This window comes from Colias croceus, chromosome 16 (assembly GCF_905220415.1).
Source record: "Colias croceus chromosome 16, ilColCroc2.1".
In the NCBI taxonomy this organism is placed as follows: domain Eukaryota; kingdom Metazoa; phylum Arthropoda; class Insecta; order Lepidoptera; family Pieridae; genus Colias; species Colias croceus.
In genome coordinates, this window is record NC_059552.1 from 338,150 (window position 1) to 359,478 (window position 21,329).

At 32.0% G+C, this 21,329-nt stretch overlaps 1 protein-coding gene across 2 annotated transcripts in view; it reads left to right on the forward strand.

Annotated features, from left to right (window-relative positions):
- LOC123698363 (T-lymphocyte activation antigen CD86-like) overlaps positions 1-20,842 on the forward strand; it is a 160,772-nt gene extending 139,930 nt beyond the window's left edge. The window contains exons 3-8 of one of the 2 annotated variants that reach the window (XM_045644967.1): positions 4,495-4,640; positions 7,906-8,116; positions 14,923-14,964; positions 17,155-17,272; positions 18,473-18,660; positions 20,638-20,842. In XM_045644967.1, the coding sequence (XP_045500923.1) occupies positions 4,495-4,640; positions 7,906-8,116; positions 14,923-14,964; positions 17,155-17,272; positions 18,473-18,660; positions 20,638-20,747 (815 nt within the window). In that variant the 3' untranslated portion in view covers positions 20,748-20,842. The remainder of the gene's footprint in view (positions 1-4,494; positions 4,641-7,905; positions 8,117-14,922; positions 14,965-17,154; positions 17,273-18,472; positions 18,661-20,637) is intronic. The other variant, XM_045644968.1, reaches the window with a different exon arrangement.
- The last annotated feature ends 487 nt before the right edge of the window (positions 20,843-21,329 follow it).

Sequence of the window (21,329 nt, forward strand, 5' to 3'; positions counted from 1 at the left end):
TTAACAGTACTTTGATTTTTCGTTTGAAGTTTATTTATATTCGTTCTTGTCATTTGTTTTAACAGTCACTCCAGTAAAGTATGTCGCATGTTTGTAGGTATTCTCTTCATAAAAACAAAAGAACAATGTGGATAACAATAATTATTATGTCAACCGAAACATTAATGTTTCTGGAATAATTCTAAATTTTGTAGAAATCAAGAATTTCACCCGTATTAACCTTTATTCCGTTTTCAATGAGTCTGGTGTCAAAGCAAACATTTGGCTGAAATTGCTTTTTTCCTGGAATATTCGAGATTTTTCTAGATTCCTGCATGGAGCTGTCTTTATTGCTTCAAGTATTCACTTCTGGAGAATACAGAGGGCGAAATGAAAAATGCAGTGGTCAGGTGTGATCAGCATTTTATAGAATGGCAACTGTGACTTCGGGAAGGGACAAAGGGTCGGAAAAATGAACAGTAACTTTAAATCACGGTTTATTTAAGCAATGTTCGATTTTAGCATTCAAATGGAAGTTATTTCTTATACCAATGTTTGGTTATAAATAAAATCTATATAATATATAAAAATGTACGTGTCGTGTCACGGCATCACGCGTGAACGGGTGGACCGATTTCGATAATTCCTTTTTTATTATATTCCTTGAAGTACGAGGATGGTTCGCAGAGAAAACGTAAATATGTACCACTGGCAAAGCCGGGGCGGACCGCTAGTATATCTATTAATGTAAATATGACATCAAGTTTATAATATACGTACAGATAGAATGCATCGAACTAAATCGATGAAAACTATTCAATATTAAAATACTCTACATTAATTATATTAATATAAAAATATGTTTTTTCCTGTTTAGGTTATTGTAGTGGAGTGTATGCAAAATAACATCAAAAGATTTCATTCAATAAAACATGAAAGTGAACTCGGAATATATTCATTTCTGTAGCCATAACAAAGCGTTGAGAAACTTTTGGGGGTGGGAAAAAATCTCGGGTATGCGGCTCACGCTTGGCATATTTGGCGACATTCGGGTCACGTGCTGAGCCACGGACAACATTGCATATTTATTTATATATTTATTTCAGAATGTCGCATTTATACTTCGTGTTTGGATTTTGGTAATTGTATACGTTTTTGTTATGTCTTCTCGTTTTAAGAACTATTAAGGATCATATTGAATTCTTGAAGTAATTAGAATGTGAACATAATTTTACAAAATTCAGTAAATAAAAGGGGATGAAACATTATTTTCTGAAGAATTTTATATCTGGATTTGCTACATACCATTTATTAAAATATTATTCCATATTAAAAATGTAACAGTACAGTAATAAACTCAGATATTTCGCACAATGTCTATAACATTACTAGCACATATTGTTTTCGTTCGAAAGTATGTGACGTAAAATGCAGGCTATGAAACTATTCAGTATTGGTGACATTCTAGACAGCTGTAGCGACAAGCGATTTATGTGCCAATACCTGAATAAACAAATACCTTTTTTAGTTTATGAAATAACCCAGGTTTATTTGGCAGCGTATGGAGAGGTTTTATTGATATTCTATATTTTGAAGTAAAAGGTTAAATTTAACTATGTGTGAGAATGATCTTTACTTCTCTGTAGTATAATAATTATACCACTTAACTTAGCTCTTACTTTTACTCATAATAATACATAACAAGTGAATTGTGATAGTCTTTTTGGTTTTACTACTACTAGCTTAATACTTCTAAATGTGTTAACCAAGTTACCCTCTATATGTGTGCTAAATTTCATTGTACAGACACACACACTTTCGCATTTATTATTAGTAGGATAGCATTATGTTTTTCTACTCTACATTAAACGCTTAACATTGCGAAACATTGATACAATTCAGCATAGTTGAACATATTCTATAAGTTAACATGTTTAAAATGTACTCATATCTATGATATAGAGTTACAAAGGTAAAGTAACAATTACATATAACTCAAAGGTAAGTTAAGACACATTCACGTCGTCATATTAGAGAGAAGCTTTGTGCCGTGTGAGATGCACGAGAGACAATAGCGACCTCACAAAGCGGGCCATTCCGCGGCACTGTGGGGCCATGAATAGAGCGATATTAAATTTGCGCCCAATTTATGTAGGAGTAAACGTTCATTCATATTTAGGTGTATAGGAAACTAGGTGGATACTTTGTGTCAAGTTGTGAGGTTGTATAAAGATAGTGATGGTGTTGTTGATTTTGCGCGTGGTGAAACTAGGTACGTGTAAAGGAATATCAGCTGAATATCTGTTAACGGTTTTCGGATAGAATATCTTAACAAAATAATGTTCTGTTGGTAGTATTTTCGTCTTGACTATAATAGCGCTATGAAAATGTGTTTGTGCAGCTGGTTTAAAGTACACTACTTATCTAAAAAGTGCTAGGTAAGGATAGTTCAGAAATCAGAATTGAATCAAGCTTATTAAGTTATTTATTTATTGCACTGGAACAGGTGATATAAAAGTCATCATAAAAATCAATTAACAGAATCTGAAGACAAAAACATATAGGTACCATTATTTCAATGACTATGTGTCTGTACAATTTATTGTCTGTTTCCTGAATTAAATGTAATAAATAAAAAAATGTATTTGTACGATAATTATCGTACGTCACGCGAAATGCGCTACACAGACCAAAAAGTTTGAGACGATGTAATAAAAGTTTCACTTTAAAAATGAATCTACAAACCGTGCTATACCTACACGTGCAAAACTCAGGAACATGAGTAACTTTTTAAATAATAAGTCGAAACTGCAGGACAAAAGACCTAAAGAGAATTAGAGACAACCCGCTGGCACGTTAATTTATTATCTATATCTCGGGGCTCCACGCGGTTCGCTGTCATAAGAGTACGGTTTCTTATTTCCGCTCTGAGGCGTGACGTCACGACACGTTTCCGCCGCTGATAACCGAGACATGACGTCGGGCTTAGCGACAGCACTGGGCGTTTGTGGGACTTTCGGCGTTTTTGCTGTTGACATGACGGTGGAATTAATGTGGGCTTTTTGCTTAGATATAATATATGTTCTAGTTTTAAAGGTCATGTTGAATGAATTTTTATATGTTTTCAGTTTTTTGTAAAATCGGAGTAAGATGACAACAATGCCGTCAATGTTAATTTGAACGTTGGCCTGACAACGATAATTATTATCTTTTTGAATGCAATTGATAAATATGGGCTTCTTCTATATAGCTCTACATATTGTGTTAAAGTTAATTACTTATAAATCGAGTGCAATTAGATTAAACATCTTTCAAAAATATATTAATCTATATGTTAACCTAATATATTTTCGTATTTTCTTAATGCCTCTCCCAGACAAAACAAAAGTATTTCGAGCCTTAACTTTCAATCTTTAATTTTCTTATAACAAACAAATATGTATTCAATTCGGCGAGATGTTTCAAGTGATTTCTAGTACTTTAGTTTCGGTAAGCCTCGTTCAGAATTTTAATCGCGTTTTCTCTTTTATATAATTTTGTTTATTTTCGATCTTGTTAGGTTTTATTTATTTATGCATGGAGTGTCAGTGGTCGACCGCAAGTCCTCTAACTTCAAAGTTTATTGGCTATCAAATACGTGATTGAAATATAATTTTTATATCAAATAGATTCAGTTTGTTGTTTTTGAAAATTTCCTAAGCTGGCTTTTTTCTTGCAAAATAAATATTTGTTACTAGTTGCGCTCCACGGTTTCATCCGCGTGGCTCCGCTCCTGTTGGTCTTAGCGTGATGATATTATATAGCCTATAGCCTTCCTCGATGAATGGGCTATCTTACACCGAAAAAATTTTTCAAATCGGATCAGTAGTTTCTGAGATTAGCGCGTTCAAACGAACAAACTCTACAGCTTTATAATATTAGTTTAGATTATAAATTTACTAAGAACTACAATGAATTTACTTAAGTTATACATATTATTTGTTATTATTAATTTGTCAATTAATTTACATCGAGTTATAAGAATGCAACTTGTATCGTAAGATTAAAATAAAACTTTAAATAATTAATTAATTAGGTATTATACTTTAGGTCTATTACCATCTATAGTAATACATAATTATTATATTATAAGAATTTTTTGGGGTTACTATTTATTTACTAATAACATAAATAAAAGTCTCTTAGTATTGATATATTCTTTGAAATGAATATTAAAATGATCTACATGTAATTGACTGTAACAATGGCTCTATGTTAAGAGTCTGGTGTTTGAAATTGCTATAAAGTAGGTAGTTTATTTCGGTCATGAAATTGAAATATACATATACAAATATAATGGTGTACCTTGTACTCTTTATTGTATTATACGCTGTAAGGTACCTTTTATAAATAAAATAAAATAAATAAATAAATACTTTAAAATAACATAACTTAAAGAAATTATTATAAAAAGGTCATAAATAAAACACAACTTTTTAATAAATACATTATAATAAATAACCCTTTATTTTCCAGGTGTCGGTGTCCTCTCGGGTGTGAACGGTGGGGGGGACCGGGTGGAGCGGCCGTACTTTGACGACGTGTCCCCCAGAAATGTCTCTGCTGTTGTGGGGCAGTCTGCTGTGCTCCGGTGCCGCGCTAAGCATATAGGGAATCGAACTGTAAGTTAATTATTTACTTATTCCAAGGTATTGAATAGAAATAATATCATCTAAATAGTGAGACTCTTATACACAACTTAATTGAACTCGTATTGCTTATAAAACATACATTTTTACGAAATGTTAATCGAAAACAATGGTACCTATACTCGTATGTTATATCATATAACGAGAAAATTTTAAATAACTATTAGGAATGAAACTCTTAGAAAAGAGTACGTACATAAAAAAGTCGAAGTAACTTCAATTCGATTTCCATTTACATTTTACGTACCTACGTTCTTTTCTTAGCGTTTCCTAAATCACAGTCATTTATCTGTACCGCTAACACAAATTAATGTTACTATTTAAATGTTACAAATGGCATTATTCTCCCAAACACTTGGAAATGATCTAATCACGGTGCAAATCTCGTCTCCCACTCGTGTCATCTGTTTCGCCACTGCAGCGAGACATGCAGATAGATGGCCCCAGTTTATCAAGCCGGCTGCGGTCGTCTTGCCGATTTTATGGAGCCTTTAATCAATTTAAGCTGACCTATAAATTGTGGCCATTGTGCCATCAATGCCTATAGATATCTAAACTTAATTGTGTAGATTTGATTAGTTTTGTGATGTATTGGAGTATTGGATTTAAACTTGGAGAGAAGAGATTTAATAATGGATGGTTCGTTGTTGTTTATAGTCGGAGTTTATTGAGCTGTTGTTTATTGTAATGAATATTCTTTGCCCAAGGAACATAGCTCTAAACAGTGCTATATTAAGATTATGATATGAGAATTATTCTAATAGTAAATTTGAACTTATTGGTCACGAACAAACGAACAATACAACCGATACTATTTACAATATTCGTTATGTAAATATGCAAACTATGCATAACAATAACACCCACACAAAGGGTCAAAGAAAATTGTCACATACGAACACTTCTTGACTCCGATACACGTTGTCATCAAGGAAAAATTTTTCAAGGACATTTTGAGTGTCAGTTGATATAATACGGGTGTTGATCCCTTATCCATTAATATGCTGGCCAGTGGAGCGGTTCTGAGGGCGGTTCGACAGTGAAAAATGATGCCGTGGTCTGCAGGTGGTGATAAGCAGGCGTTTGCATGTAAGGAAGGGTGGTGAAAGAATTGTGAGATTTGGTTAGTTATCTTGGTATTGTATGAAAATGTTATTGAAGTTCAAGATGTTAAGAGTTTGTTTATAGCTGCTAATGTATGTCAGAATGATGGTAATTGTGTATGAAACTATTTAAATTTTGTATGCTATGTAACAAATAAAACAATATGTATTCAGTTATCCGTTGGTACTATTTATTATCTTCTTATAAATTATATCACAAAAAAGCTAGTTACAAAGTATACTCATTAATAAACGATCTTTAGTGATTTAAGTTTTTGTATATAAAAGAAATTTTCATGAGATAAGAATACGCAATAGGCCGCACTTCACAAAGTAAACAAAGTAAGATAATACATAAATTACATTAAAATTAATTTAGCTCCGTCCCGCTCCGGGCCCTATATTTCAATTTAAGTTGGAGCCAAAAACTTTCACTGATGGCTAAGAAAATAATAAAATGTCAAGGTTTTGGATATAAAAAGCAGATACACTTGATATTATACCTTATTCCTCGTCAATAGTGACTAATTTTAAAAGAGATAAATGATGAGTTTTAAATATTATTTTACTACGTTATTGATGACTTGATTGGCGATAAGAAATTCCGATAGAGTTGAAGTAAATGGCCTTGGTTCAAGCTTCAATATTATGATTCAACTTATATTGTGCAATTCTATAAAAAATGGATACGTACTTTTAAATGAAAATCTTTCGAATAAAATATGTTTAGTACCCTTTTTTTCGAGTTTTTCAATATCTATTATGTGATAATATTTTTAAACATGAATATTAGTACAATCTTTATATATTCAAAGGCTTAAGCTTTCTGCATTTATTACTCAAGATTATGTGAGTACAAATGTGGAGACGAATCCGTCACTTTTTTAGGGAAATGTGAAAAATCGTAATCATTACAATAATGGGCGTGGTGCGTTAACCTAAATGTAAGGGGGGTTATAACCCCCATCTTACCAACTCCCTTTAGCAAATTACATCACGTATACAACTAATTGTCGCAAATGCCTATGTATGACGTGTGTTGCTTCTCATTAGGGGAGACATGTTCTTGCCTGTATCAAAAAATAATACATTTCGAGTTATTACGTAATCTCATAAACCGACAATCCTGAAGCCTTATCTCAAAGAATTTCTCGAGTCGCACTCAATCTTTAAATGCAGCCTTAAAAAGTCGCTTAGCTTTATTATTTTAAAGGCTGTAAAGTTCCCCCATTTTCTTAATTACGACTCCAAGCTTACTCTAATTACATACAAAACAAAAAGTGGACAAAGGAATGAATATTTCTTGAATTTCAGAGAAACGCCGAATTAAAAAATATCATTTGGCTTTTATTTTTAATGTAATTTTAATCAAGGGGCTTGGTGTGGCTTTTGAACAAGTGGATGATAAATGTTTTTTATAGACGGTTAATATCTTAATTTGATCAGATAAATTTCTGTAATATTTAGGTTGTATTAATAATAAATTGATATAATATTTTCATACATACACACAGTAAACTTTTATGTTATTTTTTGATTATTATAATATGGGTAATAATTTACTTATAACCTCTATATCATCCAAAGGAAATGGCTTCCATTGCATGGGAAATGAATAGCTCGTAAACTAGCTACCAATCGGGAACGTTTTTATTTAGTAAATAAATATATTTTTTAGATTTTTTATTAATTAATAACTATATCGACTGTATTGACATTTTGAAATTGAATATGATGATGATCGGTTAGAGATTGCACTATTATATTAGGAAATATTAATACCATTGTTTAAAATTCTACAGGCTTAAAGAAATATAATTTAAAGAGTTAAACAAAATCACTTGATTGTTAATGCTTTAATTATTGTTCAACAATAAATTATATCGTTAATTTTATACAATTCACAATTTTCTCAGTAAATTGTAATTTACCTACTTTTAAAATTACTATAATATGATCATACACTTAACAATGATTTACTTCATACTTTTTAACTAATGAATTGTGAATAAATACATTTATTCATAGAAAATTCAACCTTTATTTTTCATTAGAATATATTCAAATAAAATTATAACACCGAATAAATCACATTACGTCACCTTCCTCAATATACAATCCTCATACTTTCTCAGGTATCCTGGATGAGGAAGCGGGACCTCCACATCCTGACCTCCCACATCTTCACGTACACTGGAGACGCGAGGTTCAGCGTGCTACACCCAGAGCCCTCTGACGACTGGGACCTGAAGATAGACTATGTTCAGCCTAGAGACGCTGGTGTTTATGAGTGCCAGATAAACACAGAACCGAAGATTAACATGGCCGTTGTGTTAAATGTTGAAGGTAATTAATTATTACCTACCTAATGATATAAAGTATTGTTTATTAAGTAGACACAAGTAGTCGCAACACATTGCAAAATTGTATCATTTATTTCGTTTATTCTGTATTTTGGCGCCAATTTCGAATAGATTTTTACGTAGATAGTTAAGTCAAGGATTGTCTTTTAAATGAAAACGTTTAGATGAAGCTAGAGATTATCTATTTAATATAAAAACATTTTTTTACCAAATCCAGTACCTATTACAAATAGGTCAAAAAAGCTTAGCACTATTTTTCCGTCCGCTTTATCTCAAACTCAACAAATTATATACTAAAATCTTTATTTATAACCACTCTACTATTAAAAAAATCACATCAAAATCTGTTCCCTAGTTTTAAAGATTTAAGCATGCACGCGGGAAGCGCCTTTGTTATGTTTATATCGGTTAATATAAGAACCTCATTAAACAATTTTGAGATGTTATACACTAAAATAACTCAAATACCTTACTGAATATCGGCAATATCTCCCAAATGTCTAATTTAAAACATTAATAAGAACTAATTTGAACTAATGCTTCCGGCGTTAACACACGAGTCGAACTTGGTCCAATATTGAACACGTAACCAATACGTGACACTGCGGAATTAATGGCGGATATCTCTTATGAAATATTTGTTTTATGTTGTTTGGTTGAACTGCACGTGTGTAAGGATTGTTGACAGGATAATATTAAAACAAGTAAGGCAAATTATTTCAGTATTTAGTTTAAATGTATCTAAAACCAGCTGTGCCCCGCGGTTTTACCCGCTATATTTTTTTGTTTATAGCTTTCCTCGATGAATGGGCTATTTAACACCAAAATAATTTTTCAAATCGGACCGGCAGTTCATGAGATTAGCTTGTTCAAACAAACAAACAAACTCTTCAGCTTTATATAGAATAGATTTTTGAAAAAGCAAGTTATACCTACTAGTTAATATTACAAAAACATTAATTTAATTGATCACACTGAACGATATCCCAAACAAAAATACAACGCATCAACAATAATTGGTTACAAGAAACATAAATCTACGTCAATAACATACGCAGAAATCCCCGCACTTATTTAGCATCTGTATTTCGATTTATTCTAAGCACATGCCATTGTCAATCATTTCCAAGTAATTTCTTCCATTCAAGTCCTTTACATATAAAAAGTAGATAACAAATACTAATACTATCTATATCTATACATATAATAAATCTGTAGAAGGGTCAATTCTGTACATTGAAAATATTGAAAAAATAAATAGCAGGGGGTGTTACTGGATCGATACCAAGCCCAAATATGTGATTAAAAAATTTTTTGTCTGTCTGTCTGTCTGTCTGTCTGTCTGTATGTGAAGGCATCACGTGAAAACTAGCGGTTCGATTTCGATGAAACTTGGTATAATTAATTATACCTTATTATCCTGGGCGTAAAATAGGATACTTTTTATCCTGGAAAATACGTAGAAAAAAATTAATCTTAATTTTTCAGTTTTATCCATAGACGTTGTTCCGTAGAACCGCGAACATACGTTGCGTATTATTATAGGCCTAGCCGTATTTGGGAATTGGGTCCAATAGATATTTATAAGATGTTATTGACAGAGGTACTCAAAATGGAGAAATAACCATCCACGCGAAGACCGACATCTACGCGGACGGAGTCGCGGACGGAAGCTAGTTAATAAATAAGACTATATAAATACATCCTTATTGCATAAACTTTTCAGTTAACATCCACTGCAGGTATAAAATCGGGCCATTCATTAACCGGATTCCGAGACGTGACTCGAAACTCTCAAGGAGCTATTTATTTGGCCTCACTCGTGAAAAGTGGGCAAGATGTAATCTTACATTCGTCTCTCGTCATATTAGGGAGAAGCTAATGCTACAATACAAACTACAAGCTATACGTCTGCCCTTATGTCTGGGAAGACGCCAACAACGTGAAGGATCGCCAAATATCTTGAGAGTAATTTTTTAAATCTTATATCTGGTGTATTCTGTTGTGATTTAGTGCTGAGATAAAATAATTTATGTGCAATGGATAGCGTATTAGCATAGCAATTTGTTCAGGCTTTGGTAGGTAATATATTGAACAATTATACATACATATATAACATATTATGTGTTAAATTACGTGTTAATGCAGATGAGTAAAAAAATATAACTTTTATGAAATTAAGGTATTTAATACGTTAAAATGAAATCATTATTAAAATTAGAAATGCAAAAATAAGTCTCACTCTGTATGTTTCGTTGTCACAGCTAAAGTTCCGATTTCGATGAAATTTTGAATTAAAATATTATGACACACAGAGTCAGAAATAAGCAATATTTATTTTTCAAAAATCAACCAACTGGTATTCAATTTTTGTTAATTTATTCGAGACCAAAAATATCTCCATTACCTTTATAAAACGCACACAAACATTGAAAAATTGTTCATAATATTAAAATATGTTCATTGCTGTCAAAACCTCATTAATCCGTACCACGTGGATATGTTATATAACCAATATATATTCCATTCATCTCACATTCATAAGCATCTTTGAAATCAGGGATTACCTACTATTAAATGAGGTAACGATCAAAGGGCTCGAACATAGATCTATGCCGCAAATCGTGAAGCTATAAATCCGTGTTTTAACATTAGTGGTGTGATAATTAGATTGAATAGTTAGAACGCTAGTTTTGAATCAATGTTCTTAAAACTATAAACTTAATTTTACATTGCTTGTATGTTTTTAAAGGAAAAGTTAATTAAATAGTTTTTAGTGTTTGATTTTACGCGAGTATTATTTAGAAATAAAAAAAAAAATATAATATATTGAATAAATCGCGTTTAAAATCCGTTAAAAAGTCTTTTATTTCTAAATAGTTTTTTGCAACAGCCTATTAATATACATTGTGTTCGTACTTCTAATTATCTAATAACGCAGCTTAATAAAAATTTACCTTTATTGCTAATCTAGAAAAATATGATTGTCATTGTCACATTCAGGGCTCGGAACCGGTTTGAAAAGAGCGGTTAATTTAGATTATATACCGGTAAATATATCGTTCCTTCATTTACCGGTTAAACAAGTGAACTGTTTATAAGTAACCCAAATGATTAAGGTTACCGGTTACTTCTGCACAAACGGTTTTGACACCCAAATTAACCGGTTAATTCCTTTATTATTTTTGCCTCATTTTTTAACGCTTGCCACAAGATATAGTGAATCTAATATCTATACATATAATAAATCTGTAGAAGGGTCAATTCTGTACATTGAAAATATTGAAAAAATAAATACCAGGGGGTGTTACTGGATCGATACCAAACCCAAATATGTGATTAAAAAAATTTTTGTCTGTCTGTATGTTCAGGCATCACGTGAAAACTAACGGTTCGATTTCGATGAAACTTGGTATAATTATACCTTATTATCCTGGGCATAAAATAGGATACTTTTTATCCCGGAAAAATACGTAGAAAAAAATAAATCTTAATTTTTCCGCGCGGACGGAGTCGCGGGCGGAAGCTAGTATCTACTATACCTAATATATTCTATTCTAAAATATAGTTTGTAAGTATAGATGTATGGATGTATGGATGTTTAGCACACATATAGAGGGTAACTTGGATTAACACATAGGATAGTTTTTATCCCGGAAATCCCACGGGAACGGGAACTATGCGGGTTTTCCTTTGCAAACGCGGGCGAAGCCGCGGGCGGAAATCTAGTTATCAAATTAAAATCTATACATATAATAAATCTGTAGACGGGTCAATTCTGTACATTGAAAATATTGAAAAAATAACTAGCAGGGGGTGTTACTGGGTCGATACCAAACCCAAATATGTGATTAAAAAAATTTTTGTCTGTCTGTCTGTCTGTCTGTCTGTCTGTCTGTCTGTATGTGAAGACATCACGTGAAAACTACCAGTTCGATTTCGATGAAACTTGGTATAATTATACCTTATTATCCTGGGCGTAAAATAGGATACTTTTTATCCTGGAAAAATACGTAGAAAAAAAATTAAACTCAATTTTTCAGTTATCCATAGACGTTGTTCTGTGGTAGGTACCGCGAACACACGTTGCGTATTATTATAGACCTAGCCGTATTTGGGTCCAATAGATATTTATAAGATGTCATTGTCCGAGTTACTCAAAATGGAGAAATAAACCATCCACGCAAAGACCGACATCCGCGCGGACGGAGTCGCGGTCGGAAGCTAGTTTCAAATATAAACTAAAATTGCGAACTTGAGTGCGATTAAGAATTTTGTAACTAAATGACTTCGCAACGTCCAGGCCCGTCGAGCGAGGGTAGCGGGGGCCGAGGATCCTTATGTAACTTGGTTTTAACCGGTTAATTTTCACCACCAAAACCAATATTAATGAAAAACCGGTATTTCGCATAAACCGGTAAAAACCGGTAAAGTGCAACCTTTAACCTAAATCAATTTCGGTTTGGGGTCAATGACCGAAACCGGTTAAGAATTTAAACCGGTTTCCGAGCCCTGGTCACATTATATATTATGACTTGATAAGTGATAGCAAATAGCTAAATAAAGCTTCAAATTAGAAAATACAAAATATGTTCTTTTATCAAAGTTATCCAGGGCACTATATCATTGTTCTGAACAGTTTAAAATTAAGTAGAGCTGGCGTCAAAAGGGACTTGAATATTTTAGTTGTTCACAGAGTAAAAATTAACAAGCCGTTAAAATTACACGCCACTGGAAGCCATTATGGTGTTAATGAATAGTTACTTATTTAATGTAATTAGAATGTGGTATTAATATTCGGTTGAAATTTTACGATTTTTCTCATTAGAAGGTGAATAATGTATCTTGATTAGGTTAACATTTAAAAATATCCCACTATCTCTTTACAGCGTTGTACTAAGCTCTAGGGTCTAGTGTTGCATACGCTGTGTAGTTATATGATTTTTTTAATTCTAATCTATTAAACCTCATATATATTATAAGTTGAGTAATAACACGGTTTTTTTTAATAATTGAACAACTAACATGAAAATATCAAATTCATGTTATATAATAGAGAACTAAAAACATCAATAACCCAGTAAAATGTATCAACGAACTATCGAAAAATAAGTTATTATTCACAATCAGTTAGTAACATGACTCGACGGAAATATGAAATCGAAAGGTTTTTCCCATATCTGCGTAACATTTTAGTTTTCATCCGTAATTTGTTAGCGCAAGTAATTTGTAACCAGCCAGCGATACATCAGCGCTTCTCAAATTCTGCTCTTTGCCAATTACAGCGCTTGTTACGCTGAAAAATGGGACGACCTCAGCTAAATGCGCATATATATCATACGATATATAAGTTATGAGTTACATTATATGACGTCATTTCGCTCTTTATCGCGTTTCGGGTTGCGCCCCTCTTACTTAAGAAACACTGTTATTTTCCTTACATTTTTCATGCTGAAACAAAAGTTATCGTTTCGTTATTTCGCGAGGTTGAAAAATACGTTCGCATTGGTAAAGGTTTGGAAGCTTTTTTCATTTAAAATTGCTACCGTGACGTAAAGCGTTCTTAAATTATGAAAAAATAATATATCCATATTAAATCTGTAAGTGTATAATATGCAGACTTCAAGCAAATATATTAAGTTTTTATAATTTTTCCTCGAGCAAACAAACGAGCATGCAGGTAACCCGGTATTCAAAACTCAAACTCAAACATTTATTTATTCAATTAGACTTCTTCTAGAAGCACTTTTGATACGTCATTACATATTTTACATTTACCACCGATTCGGAGGGACTACGGAGAAGAACCGGCAAGAAACTCCATAGTTGCTCTTTTAAATCATGTTAGTTTTACAATTTAATTATACAAAATACATATTATGTAACATCATAATACATTGTAATAATATGCCAAAGAACTATCCTGTGGTTTTTACGCGACAACCCTCCATGGGTTTTTATCGTCCATATATTCCTGAATACTGTAGTACGCTCTCTGAACTAGTACATTTTTTATATAAGTTTTAAATTTAGAACTACTAAACTCTTTATTATTTTACCAATTTAACTAATACAGACCATATTAAATCGTCCATAAGGCTCTTTGTTTTATTGGTAACATCAATATTAATTAAATATATTTCTCGACGGAAATTAACGTAGTATTTCAATGCTATTTGTATTTTATCTACAACTACATATTATATTGACTAACCAACATGGTACTATGCAACAATGTAAGGAGTGTATTTTATGGTGCAGCTTACGTGTAACAACTCGAAATTTATTAAATTTGTAACAAGCAAATCGGCTGAACCAATTTATATTAAATTTTAAATAACTTATAACGTGTACCTTGGATTAGTATAATATAGCGTACTTTTATACTCTATTCAATACGAGACAAGCGAGGGTGAGCGGCAAACATTAATTAAATGTCACACGTACTAACTTAATTATTAAAAGCATAAGATCATATCCTTTTTATTTTCATTCGAATCCCATATACCCCATGTGTCAGAAACACTTTTGTAATTATTACGATGGTAACAACGAATATCGCTTACAAGATGGCGCATTTTTAATAACATTAAAAAAACACAAATTCCGTATCAAAAGTACACTCTGTCCCTTATTATATTGAAACTACGTTGAACAGCGCATTCCGACAAGTTGGTCTTGTAAATATGAGTTAACTACTAGTTTGACAAAGTAGATCCCTTGAATATCGTAATTTATGCATGATCTCTAATAGTTGATCCCCTCCTAAGCTGTTGTCTTGCATTGCAGATGAGTCTTACACCCCCGCGCCCCAGACACCGCCCCGCTCAGGTACCAGCATTCCTTAGTTTATGAAGCGACTTCAAAATGGCGCTTGAAAGACTTATAGATATAAACTACGTATGTTTTTTTTTAGTATATTTGAGTGACTAAAATAACGAAATAATTTTTCATCTTATAACAACTTAAAAACACGATTTAATAAGGAGAAATACGTAAAATTATTGTATCGACACTAATTCTTATATAACTGTTCAAAGTTTCAATTCAATCTGTCCGTTTAAAGTGCATCAAAATTGAGTCTAAAGAAGGCGGTAACATACAAATATACATGTAATAAAAGCGTATTAATGAAACAAGACTGCATAAGGTATTTTTGAAACTGCTGGAACACCCGCACTCTACAATTTAAAGAACGATATTATTATTATATAAAGATTACAATAATAACGTATAGTTATTAATTTATTTATTCAGGCTAGTAACGTAGCTCGAGTAATATTTAATAGACCCTCAGGTCTTTCATAATTAATTTGACTAAAGCAGCGACGATAATTAATTTTTCTCCGTGTGTTATTATTTCGAGAAAACTAAACGTGACATTATCGTGAACGATTACCGATTATCCGTAAATTAATTAAGTAATAATTGTGTTAGATTTAAAACTTATAGGGCGGAACTGTAAAAGCAGGGAAAAGCCTAACTCTCCCTGTGTTGGAAGCATCAAAGAGTGACATTTGACTGAAGATTATGATGCCAATTGCGATGAATTATAGGGAAAATAAATTCAATGTACATTGTACAAGTTATCCAAATAAATATTTTTTCATTTCGACATTTTCGACATAGTACTGATGATACCTTAGTTGATACAATACTTCCTAATGGCGCAAGAGATAGACGCAAGCTTAATAACATTTTAAATGGATAAACTTAAACATATAATGGTTTTATTACATTTCTATTCAATCATTTTTAACTAGCATACCGCTCGCGGCTTCGCCCGCTTTGTCTAAAACCTAATAAATTATATACCTTCCTCTTGAATCACTCTATCTATTAAAAAAACCGCATCAAAATCCGTTTTAAGCATACAAAGGGACATAAGGATAGAGAAAGCGACTTTGTTTTATACTATGTAGTGATTAGTATTAAATAGTATAATTAATAGACCTTCAAGCGCCATTACATCGCTTCTTGGATGTCATCTTTGTTTGCATGTCGATGTTTGTTTCAGTAGAGATCATGCTTATAAATTATATTGTATTGGTATATTATCAATTACGATGAATTATTATTATAATAAAAGATAAAATTTAACTCATCTTATATTAGGTTCGTTCATAAAACAATCTGCTATTATTGGATGAATGGTTAGCTAAAAAATTGAAGTAATTTTATATACTACCTACGTTCAAAATATAGTGAAGCACTCATAAGAGTGTGCGATTAAAAATACCTACTATTAAATATCGGAAAGAATATTTTAATAAAAAAAAACTTTAAAGTTTTAAATCTTTTTTAAATTTATAAATAAAGGTGCAACTCTACATTTTACTTGTGACCAGTTCATAACCCGTTATGGAAAGTTTATGGTAAAAATTGCTACACAAATATTCAATATAAATCATCTTAAATAATATCCTACTTTTGACCAAACATTTATGTATGAATTTGAAATAACTATGCCATTCATCCTTGAAGTTATAAGGGTCTGACAGACTGACAGCTTCCGTCTGGAACAGGCCTTGAAAATTGTATTGCCCTGGTACAGCGTAATAACTACGATATGGGTTTTAAACTGGAGAAAATATTCTTATAGTTTGTAAAGTATTTCATATTTTATTGTCTCTTTAGTTTAATTATAAAACATAATTTGAGTCCTCGGTTCAGGTGTCGGGCAGAGATGAACTAGGTTTGGTAAGGCAAAGAAAATGGATCAATTACATGTCATAATCAAAATCTGACTTTAAAATGGATGTGTAAAGCAACTGTTAATATCCCACACTTTTATTATGATATCTATCTGTTAACTGGTAATATATACCACTAAACTGATGAACTATAAAATTAAAACTATTATATTCCAACAAATAATGTTTCAAATATGTATAATATATAATTTAAATACTTCTTAATAGCTACGGAACCCATCATACAGCAAGTTCTGTTACACGTAGCTTTACATTAAAATAAATGTATGCCCTATTCCGTTACAATAAAGTCTAATTTTGTCCACAGCGGCTGCGGCTACAATCTGGGGCTCTCAAGATGTATACGTGAAGAAAGGCAGCACGATATCATTGACGTGTTCTGTAAATGTGCATTCTTCGCCGCCTTCAAGCGCGTCTGTGCTATGGTAAGATGGTCCTTATAGATAACTGCAATAAGATAGATAATTGCTTGCACGTTGCCATTTTTCATCATCATCTACCGATACATGGGAGCCAAAAGAAAATGAATATTGTTTATTTTTAAATTTTATTTATTTATTTATTCCAAGAACATAGTGGCTTACAGTCATGCCAAAGCACCACTATGCTATAGGTACAGTACAGTTTAATCATTATTAACACAATTCAAGTCAAAATACAAAAGAAAAATACTTATATCTAACTACAATTAATTTAACATTATGACAATACAAACAATAATAATATATACAGATATAATAGAATACAATACAATACAATAGAATAAAATACAATACAATACACTATACAAACATTGTACACAACATACAATACATTGAATACATTGTCTTCGATTGTGAGGATGGTAGAGTTTTATTATTTACACGGAAGCACATTCCCTTCTCATTACAATACTTTAGAAAATTTTATGACTAGTTACCTATATTGGCGTTATTGATAACAAGTAGGAATAAAATTTTCATTTAGATAGATTCTAACATCATTATATTATATTATATATCTACCCAACTAAAAATTAGGAACTTTTCCTAGTTATATGAAGCACAATAAAATAAACTAGGAAACTTTCCATACTTCTCTGATTAAATTCGATAAGCAAGATGTTTTCCCGGGAGATTGGTCGAGATAGATTACCTAAGCCAATTTGTATAAATTATAAACCGCTCTGAAAACCTTTATGACAAGGCTATATTGCTATGGGCTCTAAATTATAATTTATTAAATCCATTTTGCCACGTTGTTTTTTGATTAATTTAAATTAATGGTTAGGAGTAAATTAGGTGCTGGTTATACAATATTTTGTGAATTAACTGCTATATGTTTAATATACATTTTGTACAAATAATAAAATCATAAACAATATGAAAGTATAAAGAAGACAAATATTGAGTATTATTACTCTATCTAGTATATAGACTTTATTATTTAAGCTCACATACGCTTGAAAAGGTTACCGAGAGATTATAGTCAGTAGTTATTTTCTCGCGTTAAGAAAAATTATTAAAATTTCCATAAATTCCTACTCCAAAAACCAGAACTTTACGCCATCTCTACCTTCAAACTATATAATTCGTCGTCGTCGTCGTCATCACACACATACCACATTAAAATCATTCCTTGCGCAGGTACCACGGCAACGCAGTGGTGGACTTCGACTCCCCCCGCGGCGGCATTAGCCTGGAGACGGAGAAGACGGAAGGCGGCACAACCAGCAAGCTGTTGGTCACTAAGGCTGCGCTGACAGACTCGGGGAATTACACGTGCGTTCCGAATAACGCGCACCCGGCGTCTGTGTCCGTACATGTTCTGAATGGTAAGTATTGTACAGTAACCAACTTAATGGCGGCTCAGAACATCGTACGGTCCGATGCGCAGACAATAATTTTAGGTATAAGCGGGACGATAAGGGACCTGTGCGCACCCGTACTCGCGCCTGCTTCTAACTTCCGAACCGCCATTAAGTTTGAATCGAACTGTTGCTTATCACGCTACTTCTGAACCAAAATAAGAAAAAAATATGTTAAGGCCGTGTACGCGGTCCGTGCGCTGTTTGGCTCAAATATGTGATTTTTCAAACCAGATTGTCCATCAACCACTTATCTTACAAACATATGAATTACTAATAATTTTAGGAAATTTTATTGTCTATATAGTTAGTTAAGAGTTTTTTTCAATTAATACAGTATTTGTGAATACCATCAAGATAACTGAGCCGATGATTACTTGATTTCGCTTTTAGTGTCAATTTCGAAGCTAAAAATATCTGAAATCGCTGACAGATCTAACACACAATTTTTTTTAACTAACTGCAAAAATTCTTATTAAAATAGTTAGTTAAAAGATTTTTTTATTTTGGATTCCTAACTTACGAAATTAAAATCCGAACAATGTGAATTTTTTTAGAAATTATAGTCGACAAAATGATTATTTTCACCAAGATATTTGACTTAGTTTAATATAATTTTTACATATTGCAATAAAAGAACGTCTTACTTATAAGATAAAATTTAAAAAATCAACTAAGGTACCTCTATTATTTTTCTACAATTTTTTTTAAAGTACTATAAAACACTGCGCGCGACCCGATTAAAATCAGTCGGCAGCGAGCCTTTCCAGAGAGAGGACATGTTGCTCGGCGCTCTCCTGTGGACTTATGCTGTTCATAGTAAAAGGATAGCGCAAGCCGCGATCTATCGTAATAGATCGCGGAGATTTTGACTTGCGTTAAATTGAATAAGCCCTCTTAAGTCCTTTCATAAAATAAAGAATTGAAATTATAAAATATGAATAAATACGAGTGAATAAAATCATTTAAAAATATTTATGAATAAGTAACAGTAGTAATTTAATAAGCAAATCAGGGGATTTCACATAGTATTTCATTTTATCATTATATTATAATTATATATTAATTATTTCTTATCATTTTTATAAATAAAGGAATATTTGATAATTTGAAAAATATTTTCAAAATTGTTGAACATTTTATCCAATCTAATCTACTATAAAAATACACATATTTCAGTAATTACTACATCCAAATAGTTGGCATTGTTCGAACGAACTCATTTCGCGCGACAATTTAACTAACAAATAAGGATAATGACTGCATGTCCGCAAATCTAATGCCGCAATATGCAGCAAATTTGGCGAGATAATGTTAAACTGATACAATACGATTTGGCATGATAACATGAGCATAATAATATGGTAGTAGGCGAAGTTTTATTACGAATGATAAAAAATATATTTGTTTTATATAAAACTACGATTCAAGAGTAATTAATTGGGAATTAAACAAAATTTAATGAACCTCTTCAAACTCAATGAACTCGTAAAGTCTGTCTCAAGAGTCATTATTTTTTTATTGTTTATGGAAATAAAAGACTTACCAAATAATAATGTCTGGTATCTTATAGGATAGAATATTGCACAAATTACTTTACTATTAATAGATGTATACTAAATAAATAGAGTTTATTTGTGAATCTCTTATTTCTTTCTTTTGTCTTATTTTTGGTAAACTTTATTTATTATATACTAGCTGTGCTCGCGGTTTTACCTGCAGTGCTCCGCTCCTGTTAGTCTTAGCGAGATGATATATTATGGCCTTATAGTCTTCCTCTATAAATGGGCTATCTATTTTTTTCAAATCGGACCAATAGTTCCCGAGATTAGCGCGTTCAAACAAACAAACTCTTCAGCTTTATAATATTAGTATAGATTTAACGAGCCCCTCTACTCTGCTTTTTTACCAGACTGTATTAATAAGACGATTTCATTCTGGCAGGTGAACATCCAGCTGCTATGCAGACGAGCAACCGCGCGTCCTCCTACCTCACGTCTCAGCTGAGCTGCGCCCTCCTCACCTACCTCCTCTCCTCCATGGCCTGCAGATGATCACTCCACGATCAGATGTGATGAGATGGAACTGTTGTTGACCTTTGTGTTGTGTACATGTTCTGATGTCTATGGCAAGTCTGAATATACGTATGTCTATGGTGAATAAGAACATGTGTATCTACATCAAAATATTTGTTTTGTTTATAACTTTTGTAATAATACTAGCCGGTTTATATTATATACATAGAGTGACTATTATTATTTTATTTTTATTATTTAGTTAATATCTTACAAATAGTGTACGTCACTTTTTGTCAAATAGAGACTCTAATTAAAGTGTTTTCGTTATTCTTTATCGCTATTTTTTTGATTTTTATGATGAATTTTTAAACAAGTTTCCTAAACACCAACAATTGTTTCATCTCAATCTCCAAAGAGATAAAACTAATTTAATATTCGAAGCGTTAGTAAAAATGTTAAGAAATAAGATCTCAAATTTTAAACATCCAATCCTCTTATTTTCATTTTCACGAAACAGTAATTTAATTTCTCAATATTTTAAACATTTAATAACCGCGTATAACGAGATTGTTTATTAATTTGTCTTGTTTAAAAAACAAGCTTATTTTGGTTAATATC